This window comes from Colossoma macropomum, unplaced genomic scaffold (assembly GCF_904425465.1).
Source record: "Colossoma macropomum unplaced genomic scaffold, Colossoma_macropomum, whole genome shotgun sequence".
In the NCBI taxonomy this organism is placed as follows: Eukaryota; Metazoa; Chordata; class Actinopteri; order Characiformes; family Serrasalmidae; genus Colossoma; species Colossoma macropomum.
Window position 1 is genome coordinate 89,074 of NW_023495351.1, and position 15,712 is coordinate 104,785.

General features: G+C 39.7%; 1 protein-coding gene across 1 annotated transcript in view; it reads right to left on the minus strand.

Moving 5' to 3' along the window:
* lrfn2b (leucine rich repeat and fibronectin type III domain containing 2b) overlaps positions 1–15,712 on the minus strand; it is a 213,236-nt gene that overhangs the window by 19,257 nt on the left and 178,267 nt on the right. Inside the window, exons 5-7 of the mRNA XM_036562270.1 lie at positions 5,208–6,118; positions 4,148–4,458; positions 3,635–3,809 (exon numbers count right to left, since the gene is read on the minus strand). Of these exons, the coding sequence (XP_036418163.1) occupies positions 3,635–3,809; positions 4,148–4,458; positions 5,208–6,097 (1,376 nt within the window). The 5' untranslated portion in view covers positions 6,098–6,118. The remainder of the gene's footprint in view (positions 1–3,634; positions 3,810–4,147; positions 4,459–5,207; positions 6,119–15,712) is intronic.

Consider the following 15,712-nt stretch of genomic DNA (forward strand, 5'->3'; position numbering starts at 1 on the left):
GTCCCAAACCATGATACTACCACCGCTGTGTTTCACAGATGGGATAAGGGTTTTATGCTGGAATGCAGTGTTTCTCCAAATGTAATGCTTCTCATTTAAACCAAAAAGATCTATTTAGTCTCATTCGTCCACAGAACACTGTTCCAATAGCCTTCTGGCTTGTCCATGTTATCTTTAGCAAACTGTAGACGGGCAGCAATGTCTTTTTTGGAAAGCAGCGGCTTTCTCCTTGCAACCCTGCTGTTCTCATGGTACCACACACTCACTGCTCATGAATACATCTTGTTATTACATATAACCAATAGGAAATTATGTTTTAAAAAACATCCAGTCAATGTATCTAAAATTTCTCATTTTGAGAACTTATTATATGATTATCTAATTAAATTATAGACTTTTTCACTTGTTTTTTTATGTGATTTTGGTAAGTCAAATTATTTCACTATATAGGCAGATAATTTTGCTTGCTCAAAACAAGCCAGAAATCACTTAAAACAAGTGAAATAATCACAATCAATCTCAAATGAGAACAATATATCGACTAGATTTAAGATAATTTCATAGATAATTTCTCAATTGCCAAGACACTATTTCTCGTAGTGTAATCCACCTAGTGTCCCAGTGGGCACTCCTGCACATGAGTAACACAAGGCTGTAGGGCTCTTCAAATGAATCCACTTTCTGCTCCTGGATGGTGTAATCACCGGTAGTTAACTGAACTGCTGATGTAACTGATTGGCCACCCAGTGTTTACAAAATCCCAGAGCGGTAACTAGATTCAAGGTCCAGATTTGAAGACCACGACTGCAGTGTGTCCCACTTCTCATTTCACGAGTGCCCTCTGTGCGCCTGCGACTGCATCCATGTGGCCTCCTACCCAAAATCCATTGAGATACAAGTGAAGACCAATCAGAGTGGAGGGTTTTGTTTACAGCTGACCAATAATTTTTTATATTCAAGTGTGAGCTAAAATGCATTTGTTGATTAATTTTCCTCATCACTGAACTGCATTGTGCCTGTAATCTATGTTGAGCCACTGTAGATAAACAAATTAGCTCATTTAAAGTCGGTGTGAATCTGAAATCATCACTCATTCTCCTTCTGTACTGTGACGTACAGAAGCCCTGAAGAGTAAGATGAAAAAAGAAATTAAAAGTGTGTCCTTGAGTGGCAATTTTTCTGCCTGTATAACAAACCAAAAACAGACAAAACATATTTATTACGTCTCCACTACAATTTTCTCCACTACTAAAGTAAATCAGACAGGTAATGCATGGAAAAAATTACTGGCTAATACTTAGCCTGTTACACCAGCTTTGACCAGTAGGGGGCAGCTGTTTTTTCCCCCTTCCCCTTTTTGAGCCAGACGAGAAAATTACTGGAGAGTTAGCCATTGTTGTTGGCCAGTTAGCTCCTCAGTAATATATATTTTTTTCCCTGTCCCCAAAAGGAAAGGGGAAAAAAAGCTGCCCCCTTGGGACAGCATGCTAATTGTTAGCCACTTGGCTCCATAGTTATTTTTTTTATACCTGGTTCCTCGCCTTGCTGGTCAAAGCTGGCGTAACAAGCTACACTGTAAAAAGTCACTGTAAAAAGTAACTCGTCAGAATAAGTAAATTCACTAGTTTTATTCAACCTAAATAAATACTTTGAATGAACAACTCTTTCAGAGTAATTTTTTGAGTTGAATAAAACTAGTTTAATTGCTTGTTACCACATGAAGTATTTTTTTTAAGTAGATCTGATGAGCCACTTTTCACAGTGTAATAGGATAGCCAATGTTTTTCACACATTACATATCTGGCTCACTTTAATAGTGAGAGAAATACAGTTTTATTTAAGGTTTTATATGGCAGAAACTGTGCAAGTGATGCTCAAAACGTACGGGCGATAACATTATTTTGCTAGATACAGTAGATGTATAGCCTGTGAGAAGCACAAGTATGTCCCAATCGTACGCTTTTAAACCCAGCATAACTTAGGCCTTTTGGTGTCTACGTCTGTATGCTGTTGAGGGCTGGGATTGGACAGTGATAAGTTTCATTTGGGGTCATAAGAACAAATGCAGTTAAATATTATGATTTTTTTTTTTCATTTATTTTTGTCTTTAAAAAGATGGTAAAGACAGTGGTTCTATATAGTGCCATGAACACTCTAAGAACCATCTGAATGCTTAAAAGCTTCTTTGCATAGTGAAAGTATTCTTCAGACTGATGGAGAACGTGTTGTATATGGTTCTACATAGCATTAAAAAGGGTTCTGCTATTGCTACAATGTCAAATTTGTGACAATAGAAGATCCCTTTTTGGCTATAAGGAACCATATACAACACATTCTCCATCAGTCTGAAGAATGCTTTCACCAGGCAAAGAACCATTTAAGCATGCAGATGGTTCTTAGAGTGTTCTTTAAGGATTCTTTAATAAAGACAATGGTTCTATATAGAGCCACAAACACTCACAGAACCATCTGCATGCTTACAAGTTTCTTTACATGTGATAGAATCCAAACCCGGGAGACTCGATCTGTTGTCTGGACAGGTGAAGTTTATTTGTTGCGCGCGCAGGTTCCAGACACCCAGCCAGCCCCCTTATACAATGGGCTGTCACACTTTTATAGCTGGACTGATGCCAAGATTAGACCCAGCGTATACAGGACAAGTAACAGGTGTGACAACATGACCATATAAGGAGAAAGACAACAATAGGCAGCCTAAAATACAACTTCAAAACACACACACACACAACACAGCACTTCCTTCACATGGTAAAAGCATGCTTCAGATTGATGGAGAATGTGTTGCATATGGTTCTACATAACCAAAAAGGGTTCTTCTATTGTCACAAACTAGATGTTGTAACAACAGCGGAAACACTTTTTGATGCTATATAGAACCCATTTCAGAAAGGTTCTATATAGAATCATATACAACACATTCTACATCAATCTGAAAAATGATTTTGCCATGCAAAGAACCATTTAAGCATGCAAATGTTCATGATTCTATTTAGAACAAGTGTCTTTACTAAACAGCCCTTGAAGAACCATCTTGTTTATACGTGCTCATTTCCTCATTTGGAGTGCTGTGTTATTCTGTACATGCAGTGTAGTTTGCTGTGGTGTATTATTTGTAGGGATGATTAGTGTTTATTCTTTCCAGTTGCAATATGAATTACAACACAGCATTCAACCACAGCATTCTTTTAGGTCTTAAATAGACCAGCAGCAAATGGTCAGTTTCCAGGCTTTTAAAGGTCTTTATCATGATATGAACAGCACTGCGATATTCATAGACACAGGCACAGGTTTGCCATCTACTGCCACAGTAGTATATAAACAGGCATTGTGAAGCTTTGCTCAGACTGGGCCATTGCAGAGTGATGGACAGCACACTCTCGAATAAAGACCTCCTCACTGTATCTCCCGTCTCCCTGGTTCAGAAAATTCTATAATATTTTTTTAAGCATTTAGTTTTGCCACCTTGACAGAACTGCACAGTGAAATGCGATGTAATCCTTTTCATGCTGGATTACATTTTATTTCCTAACAACTGCTATTTTTACATTTTCTCTACCGTTATGACTCCTTTCAGATCTGTCATGGAATCTCCTCCATTCTCAACACACTCTCATACCTGTAGATCAGCACTTCATCATCAGAGCAGTTGTACTGGAGCTGGAACATCTTCACTTTGGGCGCCGATTTGCTGACTGACCATCGGACGAGGGCGGAGACTGCGGTTACCTCGGAAACAGTCACTGCCTTTTCGGGCTGGTTCTTGGGCACGGCCTTGCCAGTCTTCGAAGTTCCTTTAATAATAATAATAATAAAGAGTAATAATAAGGGTGTAAAAATGCATCAATACATTGTGATGCATCTCTCTAAAGGCCAAGATTCGCCTGCATCTATTTTGGAGTATTAGTATCAATTATAATCAGTTTTAATAACTAAATTTAGAAGTATTTTGCATTCAGTGTATACAAAAATTCAGAATCAAACCAAATCAAATCAAAATAATGAAATTGAATCATGGTAAAATTAGTAAAGAATGGATGAAAGCACTGTGAGGTCACTCCTAAACAATATATATATTTATTTATTAGGAAAAATATCAAACAAAAACAAACAAACAAACAGAAAAACAGACCTGTTATATCCGACAGGCGGGACTTGGGCTGAGAGGTCTGTCCTGTGCTGTTGTTTATGTGGGGCAGCTGGATGATTGACAGCTCCACCGAAGCTGTAGACTCTCCAGCCACGTTGGCCGCGATGCAGGTGAAGGTGCCGTAGTCTTTGGACGTGGTGATGGTGATCTCCAGCGTGCCGTTTCGGTACACAACGGTCCGGGAGGAGTTGCCAAGCAACCGGTCATCAGGGGCAACCCAGTGGATGGTGGGAGCTGGGTCCCCGATAGCTTCACACCTGAGACTGGCTGTTTGACCCTCCAGAACCAGCAACCTGTGTAGGGAAGGGTAAGATTATTTGGATATACAACAAGATTATTTGTATATCCATTTACTGAATCAGGTAAACAACACGTATTATGCCATCTTGAAAGTTTTTGACTGAGTGCATGATGCAGAACTGCAGAGGATGTGGGAATACAATCAGATGATACTGCATTTTATGCTCCTGCCAAGTGGCTACATCTAAGCAGAGCTGGATTTGGAAACATCATAAGTGATCATAAATTTAGTGTAAAGCTGTGAGAGGTATTGTTATATAGGTCAGCAGGGAGAAACCTAATGATTTCTGGGAAATAGAGCAACACATTTTTCAAGTCTTCTTTTCAAGTTTTCAATCTTTTAGTTAATTTTAAAAAAGTTAATATCTTCACACACTCAACTGGAAACTGTTCAGTCAGGGTTTTTCCTCCATGGTGTCTAGGTAGATACAGCCAAGCAAGCAATCACCCAAATATGTTCTGATGTACAATGTGTGGGACCAGTTTGGAGGAAAAAAAACATTGCTATCTGGAAGTTCAAGATGACATCACTGACTGAAAACAAGCTATAGTCTAAGCAGGTTTCGGTTAGTTGTTAGGAATGGAAAACAGCAGCAGCAGCCCTGTACAGGACTCTTTACTCAAAGCTTCAAAGGTCTGTGTTTAACCAACATTTAAATACTTTTTATGTTTATTTGTTTAAAAATGAAATATCTGACAAAAAACATTTGTCAAGCAAAAATAGTTCAATTTACATCCCTACCTGTGTGTGTGCTGCGTGATGAGTGGCTGCTCACACACAAACTCCTCCTCTCGCACATTCCAGAAGTAGCGCCCCTTTAGACCAGGAGGGGAAGCGCAGGTTTCCAGGTCATCGTCGCGTTCAAGCCGGCGGAACCAGAGCAGCTCGCAGTTGCAGTGCAGTGGGTTTCCACCCATGCTGAGGGACAGCTGCGGGGCGAAGGGTGTGGTCATCAAGGCTGAATCCTGCGCTCGAGCAAAAATGGGGTCAGGCGGAAGCTTCTGGAGCCGGTTTGAGGTCAGGTCCAGACGGGCCAGCCTCTCCAAGTCCACAAAGGTACCTTCCGGGATGTAATCCAGCAAATTGTGGTCCAGACTGAGCTGGTGCAGGTTGACCATCTGCCTGACTGAGTCCCAAGGTAAAGCCTGCAGGTTGTTGTAGGACAGGTCCAAGTCCTCTAGCGCCGCCACCAAGTCCTCGAAGGCGCGCTCGGAGATTCGGCTAAGCTGGTTATTGTTCAAAATGAGGTGCTGCAAGTTAACTAACCCACGCAAGTCATCTGGACCCAACTCCACGAGCCGGTTGTTGTCCATATGAAGTGAACGGAGGGTCTCCAGGTCTCCAAATGAAAAAGGCTGGATGTAGCTGATGGTATTGCGGGACAGCGTCAGGTCCACCAGGTCGGTCATGTTGGCAAAGTCCTGCTGCGTGATGCGGAGGATGAAGTTCCCGCCCAGCCGTAGCTCCACCGTGCGGCGGTCAATGTCAGAGGGGACGAACAGAAGGCCTTTCGCCGGACACAGTGTGCCCAGAGACTCGGACAGGTTCTGGCACACGCAGTACTTGGGGCACGTATGAGCCACTGTTACGGCCATACCCAGGACCAGCAGCCCACAGAGCATACGGTCCATGGTAGATTCACACAAAGGGACCTGTGGAAGATAGTTGGATAGACAGATAGTAAAGAAGGGTAATGCAGTAAAAATATAGTACAGACATACTTGTAAGCCTGTCACATTTTGGCAAAATCCACTGTGTTTGAGCTTCACTGTTGATCAGCTACTGATCAAACTGTTTGAACGCATCTGTGCTGACCAGCAGGAGAGTGAAGGAAATAATTTTTAATCCATTTAAATTTTTTTCTCATTTTCATTACCATTCAGATTATTCATTAAGTGCTTCTGACACTTCACTGTTGATCTGTTTAATCTATTGCTTTCTTTTGCCCAAATTTTCCATGTTTCTCCTTCCTTTCTCTGTTTTGGTGGCTTCAATTTCAGTGCTTTAATAATAAATGCACACAAATACACATAATTTCACATAAGCGGTGCAAAAAATGTAGAAGACATCAACTGAAGTGCTCACACTCAGTGGTTTAATGCTGTGTGGGATGTGAGTTAGAGAGATAGAGAGAGAAAAAAGAGAGTTAGCGAGAGAGAAGGAGATAGAGAGAGCTTAATGAAGCTACAGCTGCTATTCCTACTCATTTGCAATATAAACCAATAATAAGAGAGAGAATGGCATTGTTTCTGGAGCTGGTCTCTATGGCAGATGTTCGTTTATGCTTTTTGGCATGAATGTGCACCACTCGTGTGTGAGTGTTCGGTCTCTCTGGGTCGTCCCGATGACCGGTGATTCAGTTCCAGCTCTGCGTCCTGTGACCGGTCCTCTGAGGATTACACTGATGTTTGATGTGTGTGTGTGTGTGTGTGTGTGTGTGTGTGTTGCTAGGTGTGTTTGACAGCTACAAGGAACAGTGTGAACATTATGCAAACTAAAATTAGGCGGCGCACAGCAGGTGTGGCATATAATATGAGCGTGTTAGTGTATTGTAACATCTTTGTATTCATCTTTATTTTTACCTTCACTAACACAACAGAAGCTCTCAAGAGCTTCACACAGTGCTGGGAAAATCTGCACCAGTTCACAGCTAGTTGTGTTGTTGTGCATAAATGTTGACATTCAAGGTGTGCAATGCCACAGAAGTATCAGTTCACATCATTATTTATTTATTACATTTAAAAATAGGTAGGGCTTCATGTAAGGTATTAGGAGCCATTAGAATTCCACATTGCACATAGTACTATTATACACAGCACTAAGTTAGGTCATTTTGGTAGGCTAGCTGTCGCTCTGTTGCCTGCTAATGTGAATGTGCAGAGTTTGCCGCATCATCATTGCTGCAGCTACAACCCTGCAGGTGGATGAAGGCCAAGCAAAACAGACCTGAATGGCCACAAAAAACATGGACCATTTAGACACCGTCTCTATAAAAACACTACGAGGTGAACATTAGCTACATTGGTAGACTGGATCGGTATCACCTGCACATCTCTCAAATCTCAGAAAAACTCCAATGAGTGAGACTTTACACAGACTAATAAACATGGCTACTAGAACACATACATACATGAGAAGCTGAAGTTGGCTTCTTATTCAAATTTCCCATTCCACCTAAGTTTATTCAGTCTTATACACAGAACGGAAACAATTTGTTGTTTCTACTAGTATTGGGTGCTCACCACATAGTACATGGTGCTCATCTGAAAGTATCAGGTGCTCACCTGATAGTATCCAGTGCTCACCTATTAATATCAGGTGCTCACTACATAGTATCTGGTGCTCACCACATAGTATCGGGTGCTTGCCTGATAGTATCTGGTGCACACCTATTAGTATCAGGTGCTTACTACATAGTATCTGGTGCTCACCACATACAACCCCATTTCCAAAAAAGTTGGGACACTGTGCAAAATGTAAATAAAAACAAAATGCAATTATGTGCAAATCATTTCAAACCCTACATTTCATTGAAAATAGTACAAAGACAACATATTAACTGTTAAAACTGAGAAATGTTGTTGTTCATTGAAAAATATTTGCCCATTTTGAATTTGATGCCAACAACACGTTCCAAAAAAGTTGGGACAGGGGCAACAAAAGGCTGATAAAGTTGTGTAATGCTACACCTGGTAGTTGGTTGGCAACAGGTTAGTAACATGATTGGGTATAAAAAAGCATCTCAGAGAGGCTGAGTCTTTCAGAAATAAAGATGGGAAGGGATTCACCACTTTGTGAAAGACTGTACGATCAAATAGTGCAACAATTCAAGAACAACATTTCTCAACATAAAATAGCAAAGAACTTTTGCTTTTCATCATCTACGGTACATAATAACATTAAAAGATTCAGAGAATCTGGAGAAATCTCTGTATGCAAGGGACAAGGCCAAAAAGCAGTATTTGCTGGACATGATCTTTGGGCTCTCAGGTAGCACTGCATTAAAAGCAGACACGATTCTGTAGTGGAAATCACTGCATGGGCTCAGAAACACTTCTGACAACCACTGTCTGTGAAAACAGTTCAACTCTGCATCCACAAATGCAAGTTAAAACTCTACCATGCAAAGAAGAAAACACATATAAGCAGGATCCAGAAATGCCGCCACCTTCTCTGGGCTGGAGCAAATTTAAAATGGACTGTGGTGAAATGGAGAAGTGTCCTGGGGTCCAAATCAAAATTTGAAATTCTTTTTGGAAACCATGGACACTGTGTCCTCTGGGCTAAAGACCACACAGCTTGTTATCAGTGCACACTTCAAAAGCCAGTATTCATGATGGTATAGGGTGCATTTGTGCACATGGCACGCATCTGTGAAGGCACCATTAATGCTGAACAATATATACATGTTTTGGCAACATATGCTGCCATCCAGATGACATCTTTTACAGGGAAGGCCTTGCTTATTTCAGCAGGACAATGCCAAATCACATTCTCCATGTATTACAGCAGCATTGCTCTGTATTAAGAGTCTGGGTGCTAAACTGGCCTGCTTGCAGTCCAGACCTGTCACCCATTGCAAACATTTGGCGCATTATTAAATGAAAAATACTTGTTGTCTTTTGTATTTTCCTTTAAAAATATGGTTTACTTGATTTGCTATCATTGCATTATGTTTTTAATCACATTCTGCACAGCGTCCCAACTTTTATGGAAATAGGGTTGTACTATTGGGTGCTTACCACATAGTATCTGGTGAACACTTGATAGTATTGGGTGCTCATGTCCCTTTTCCCTAAAAAAAATACACCGCATCCCTTCAGGGGCTCTGCATACAGAGATCTTCTAAACGTCACAGAAAAATCCACAGACGTCCAGTTAATCAGTCAACACCTTCAGCAGTTTCATTTTATTTATATGCCACTGAACCTTGGGAATTTGTAACGAGCAGCACAGCAGAGCTATAATCAGCCACTGGACCTGCTGGACTGTTGAACCCACCTCGCTGGCTGATCTAACACTGCGTTCCAAAACACACACTTCTATACTTCACCTGCTACAATAATGAGTGCTCCTCACTACTGTTTAAACACTATTTAGTGTGCTAGTATGTGGTTTGGGGTGCAGAAGAAGTAACACAGCAAGAAATCTCAGTCATTTATATTTCAGCTTTCTCACCACAGCAACAAATCAAATAAAAACAAAAAATTAAAATTTTGCATTTTAATAATTTTATACTTTTTAGTGTATTTAAGCATATTAACTAATATATTTGCTACTATGCTTAAATACTCTAAAATTTATTTAAAAACTACCTTTGTTGCCTCATAATACTAATACTTACTATGAACTAATAGCTGGTAACTAACTTCAAGCCAATAACTGGCTGCCAATCATTACATTATTAAGCAGTAACTGGGCTAATGAAGCACTTCCAGAGCACTCATGATGAGTCATGGTTAAGACCAAGAGCAGGCGAGACAAAGGAGACATAAAGATTTGATTTCTTTGTAATTTGATTAACATGCATTATTCATTATAGATATCACAATAAAACATTAATTAATAATATTAGCCTATCAAACCACCTTAGTGAAACAGTGCATTTTGACTTCTGGAAGCAAATGATGGTTAATTACCAATTACGATTAATGACTAATGATGGTTAATTACCAACTACTGGTTTAATACGGCTTAATGAGAGCATTACATGTGCTCTTTAAAATGCTTAATTCACTCTAATATAGTTCTAATTACAGCCCAAAGAATTTATTACAGAACACTGATAAAAATACAGTTCAACTTAATGAGAAACTGTAGAACAGACTCAGTTTATATCACAATACCTACATTTAGAATCAGTTATTTATTCAACCTTATGAGAAACTGTAGAACAGACTCAGTTTATATCACAATACCTACATTTAGAGTCGGTTATTCATTCAACCTAATGAGAAACTGTAGAACAGACTCAGTTTATATCACAATACCTACATTTAGAATCAGTTATTTATTCAACCTTATGAGAAACTGTAGAACAGACTCAGTTTATATCACAATACCTACATTTAGAATCAGTTATTTATTCAACCTTATGAGAAACTGTAGAACAGACTCAGTTTATATCACAATACCTACATTTAGAGTCAGTTATTCATTCAGCCTAATGAGAAACTGTAGAACAGACTCAGTTTATATCACAATACCTACATTTAGAGCCAGTTATTCATTCAACCTAATGAGAAACTGTAGAACAGACTCAGTTTATATCACAATACCTACATTTAGAATCAGTTATTTATTCAACCTAATGAGAAACTGTAGAACAGACTCAGTTTATATCACAATACCTACATTTAGAGCCAGTTATTCATTCAACCTAATGAGAAACTGTAGAACAGACTCAGTTTATATCACAATACCTACATTTAGAGCCAGTTATTCATTCGACCTAATGAGAAACTGTAGAACAGACTCAGTTTATATCACAATACCTACATTTAGAGCAAGTTATTCATTTTGTATGACATTGAGAAATGACATTTGAAACCTAGCTACTGGTAGGATAGATCAGATTTTGGACAGGTGCAGCTGGGGGATTTGCTAGTGAACTTTGAAGTAAAGTTTTTATGATTGTATAAACAAGCTAACACTAGCATGATGGCACATTCTGTTGTTTCTAAACTGCCTAATTTTGATTAGCTACAACAGTGCAGCTCAGAAGTGCAGCAGTATTCTGTTGAATGGGATACTCAACAGCATTCTACGAAACTTGTACAACGATAGCTCCAAAAAGACACATTGGTGGGCGGAGCTTGGAGAGGGGAATTTGAGGTTTCATGGATTTCTTGGCAGAAATTCTGTTGAAAAAGCGCTGATAATGTCTTAAATGTAACTAATAATCTGTTAAATGTAAAAAGAAAGTCCTGTTCAGGAATGTGGTCATGGTAATTCATGCTGTTTTCCATAGTGTAAAGTTATTTATAAGAGGCTAGTTTATATTTATATTACTTAAGATTCTGTGAGTTTCTGACATTTAAAATATTTGAAAAATGTGAACTGACTACAGTATCAGTCAGTAAAGCCCTTTTTGACTTGTCTGTTCCATAGGCCTCATTCACTGATATCTTCCTAAGCAGATATTCCTAATATTCACTAATATATTCCTAAGAGTTTTCCCTAAAGAGAAAAGATCTATGCCAGATTCATGACATGATCTTAAACCGCTGAACTGTTTAAAACTTGGTGCTCTTTTTTTTCTCTTCTTTTTTTACTTTTCTCAATTTTCAATGTTCTAATACATATAATTAATTAATACATTAGATGTAAAACTTTATTCTCTGTTCATTTTGCTCTTGACTTATTGTTTGCTATCTGGTGTGGACCAAAGGAGAATGGGTTCCCCTTTTGAGTCTTGGTTCCTCTCAAGGCTTCTTCCTCTTGCTCTCAGGAAGTGTTTCGCTCCTGCTCAATGTTCATGGGGGCTTGGACCCAGATTTTCTTTGAATCTGCTTTGTGACCGTGCCTGTTGTAAAAAGCGCTACATAAAAACCTTTGACTTGACTCTTGACTGTGTGTAGATTCTGTTCTTACCTAAGAACAAATTCCAAATCAGAAAACTGGTGAATGTCAGAATCTCCATAACAAGTACGTAAGTGAGTTTTAAGATGAAAGTTCTTCTTAAGAACAGTTGGTGAATGAGGCCCTATGTTTGTTCACTGCATTAAACTATGCTGGCTGTTTTTGCATATTGTTTTCTTAAAATCAGTATCATGTTGATGATGAAATGTTCACATTGGGAGGGCACAGAGACAGTACACTCTCTAGTCCTACAGAGATAAAGCAGAGATGACACTGTAAATGAACTCTCCTCTTGGATACAATGTGATCATCATCTGTAGCTGCTCTTTCCACACAGTTGGGGACCACTCACAGGGAACACTGTGGTCCTTCTCCTGCATCATCTCTCTACTGCTTGACTGAGATTCTTCATTAATCCCCTCACACTCTGGCTGTGTCACTCAAACAGTACACACAGACATATTTTCTTACATGATAAAATATTAACAATAGAGCATATTGTTTTTTTTTTCTGTTGTCTTAAACTTGATAGTGTTTGTACTCAGACTTATTTCGGACTTGATAGTATTTGTACTCTGACTTATCTTGGAATTGATAATGTTTGTTCTCAGACTTATCTTGGACTTGATAGTATTTGTACTCAGACTTATCTTGGACTTGATAGTATTTGCACTCAGACTTATTTTGGACTTGATAGTATTTGCACTCAGACTTATCTTGGACTTCATAGTATTTGTACTCAGACTTATCTTGGACTTGATAGTGCTTGTGTTTGGACTTGTGTTTGGCTTGATAGTATTTGTTCTCTGATATTTCTTGGTCTTGACAGCATTTCTTCTCAGACTTGTCTTGGTCTGATTGATATTTGTACCTGAACTCGTCTTTGCCTTGACAGAATTTGCATAGTTGTTGATATTATTTAACTTTCACTCCATATTTAATAGTCCATAAGTCTCTGTAAATGGAAGGGATGTTTCATTATAATTTGAATTTGATGAAAAGTTGCTGTGTGTATGCAGTCTTGTTTTGTGAAAAGAATATGATGTGCCGACTTGGACCTGCCAATACAGAGTTTAGAGTTTAATTTGAATGCAAATATGACTCATTACATAACTATGTAATCCATTATGTAACTATATAAATATGTTTAAACAGTATGGCTAAAACCAAAGTAATAACTCTGGGAGTCTAAGCTTTTAATCTCATTTGACCCAGGTAAACCTGTAGGGTTATAGCTTAGTTTTAAATGACCCTAAACAATTTGAAAATCCAAGAAATTTTGACTGGAAGCAGTTGAAGACTAGTCACAGCTCCGTATCAAAGAGGATTAGATTTTTCTGGTGTCAGTCCTTGTCTCATTTGGACTCCTGACTCAATCCTGACATGTCATGACACTATTCTAGGACTTGCAAAGCTGGTCTTCAATACAGCCCTAACTGGCAAGAGCAGAGTTACAATACTGCTTCCCTGTTCACCATGACAGCCAGCAAACTGTAAGTGAGGAAGTACCTGAGGAACTGCGCTCCCGGCGCACAGGGTGCTTCACTGAGGCTGCACCTCCCACAAGCTAGATACACATTCTTGGTCCCCAACTAAGTGAGTCTGGTGAGGCAACAGTATCCGCCTCAATCTGCACAGCTGTGGAATGGCTGTGTACTCTGAGGCTGCTCAGGGTGTGTGCCCTGTATGGATGAGAAACTGCTGTGAACTCCGAGGCTGCTCCGAGTGAAGCTAATTGACATCATCATTATGACTGCATATAAAGTTTGAGGCTTCGCATTTCCTCGGCTCATTAGTGTATTCGGCTAGAGGTGAGACATTTGTCTCCTTGATCTGTGCGTGCCTCATCACCTCCGGCTTAGGCTTTTTCACAAGTTTACATCAGGCAGTCCAGACAGTGAGAGAAGAGAAAGAAACTAAAGAGATAGAGACAAAAGAGAAAGAGACTGAAGAGAGAGCCATGGCTTCTTTACTTTGGAGCTGAATAAATAGAGTTGGTTGATTATCATCATTAGCACAACTATGGTTTTCAACCCTGAATGGAAAGTGGTGAATACAACTGAACACAATGCAGGTCCTGATGATAGAGAGGAGAGAGACAAGGAGACGACAAGAAAGGGGAAATAAAGAAAGTAATAGAGAGATATGTTTTCCCAGGTGCTATAGGCACGGGTGAGTGATGGTGAAATTCAGCTGTAAAATTTCTCTCCATATCTCACAAAGATGACACTCAACTTGTAGACTGTTCTGTCACAAGCTTTTTTGTCAGCAACAGAGAATGCAGCTTGAATGAGGCCTGACTTTTTAAAAGGAACTTGAAAATGTACCCGAAGCACATTCCTTGCTTGAGTCCAACCTGATCCACAGCATCAAGCTGTGCCCAACTGTACCCAACTGTAACTAAACAAAAGTGCAGTATTCCTACAAAGTGCTGTCTGAATCAGACTGTATCCTGGCAAAATTCCACACACACCTGACTGAATCCTGACAAAATTCTGGCTGAACCTGACTATAGCCCAATAAAATTCTGTCTAAATTCGACTTCAGCCTCACAACATTCTGTCCACACCAGACTAAATCCTGAAAAAATTCTGTCTGAATCCAACTGTAGCCTTACAAAATTCTGTCTGTACCTAAACAAGGCCTAACAATATTTTCTGAGTTCAACAGTAGCCGATTAAATTCTGTCGGAACCCAACTAATTCCTGAAAAAACTTCTGACTGAACCCAACTGTAGCCCAACAAAATTTTGTCTGAACCTGACTGAATCCTTAAAAACTTCTGTCCGAACCCAACTATGCCAAAAGATTCCGTCTGAACCCGACTGTAGCCCACAAAATTTTGTCTGAAACCAAATATGCTGACAAAATTCTGTCTAAAATCCAAGGTAGCCTGAGGAAATCCCAGCTGTAGTCCAACAAAATTGTGTGTGAATCTGACTGCAATTTGACATAATTCTGTGTGACTCTGACTGTAATCCAGCAAAACTGTGTCTGAATCTGACAGTAATTGACAAAATTCTGTCCCAATCTGACTGTAACTCAACAAAACTGTGTGTGAACCCAACAGTCCTCTGTCTGAACTGAACTGTATTGTGACAGTTATTCTGTTGAATCGGACTACAGCTGGACCAATTCTGTCAAAACCTGACTGTACCCAGACAAAATTCTATCCCAATCTGACTGTAGTCCAAACAAACAATTGTCTGAACCCTGTGAAACCTGACTCAAAACCACACAAATATTTCAGGAACGATGTCCAAAATACACCTGACCCAGATGAGCATAGTCATGACCCATCTGGTTCAGACAAATATTTCAAAATCAGGGATGACAATCCAGTGCTTGGGCTCAGAAAGGCTGGATCATTAGTGTCCCGCTGGTTCCAGCTCCTCCAGAGTGGCACTGCATCTCCAGCGGTGCTCCAATGCTGCCTGGAAGCACTGCTTTTGTGGAGAAATAAAAAAATAAGAGTCTCACTCAGCACATTAGCTGTGTGAGGAGGGCATTTTAAGATGTGTTAAGCCTCTGAAATGTCACTGAGCTTGAGCAGAACAGGCCCTGAGGAGACTCCTAACAGGAGGAATCCTCATAACTCCTTTCGCTGTGGAGCGTCACATTGTAAAACCTCCTGGTTCCTTTCCAAGCCACTGACCTGCTACAACA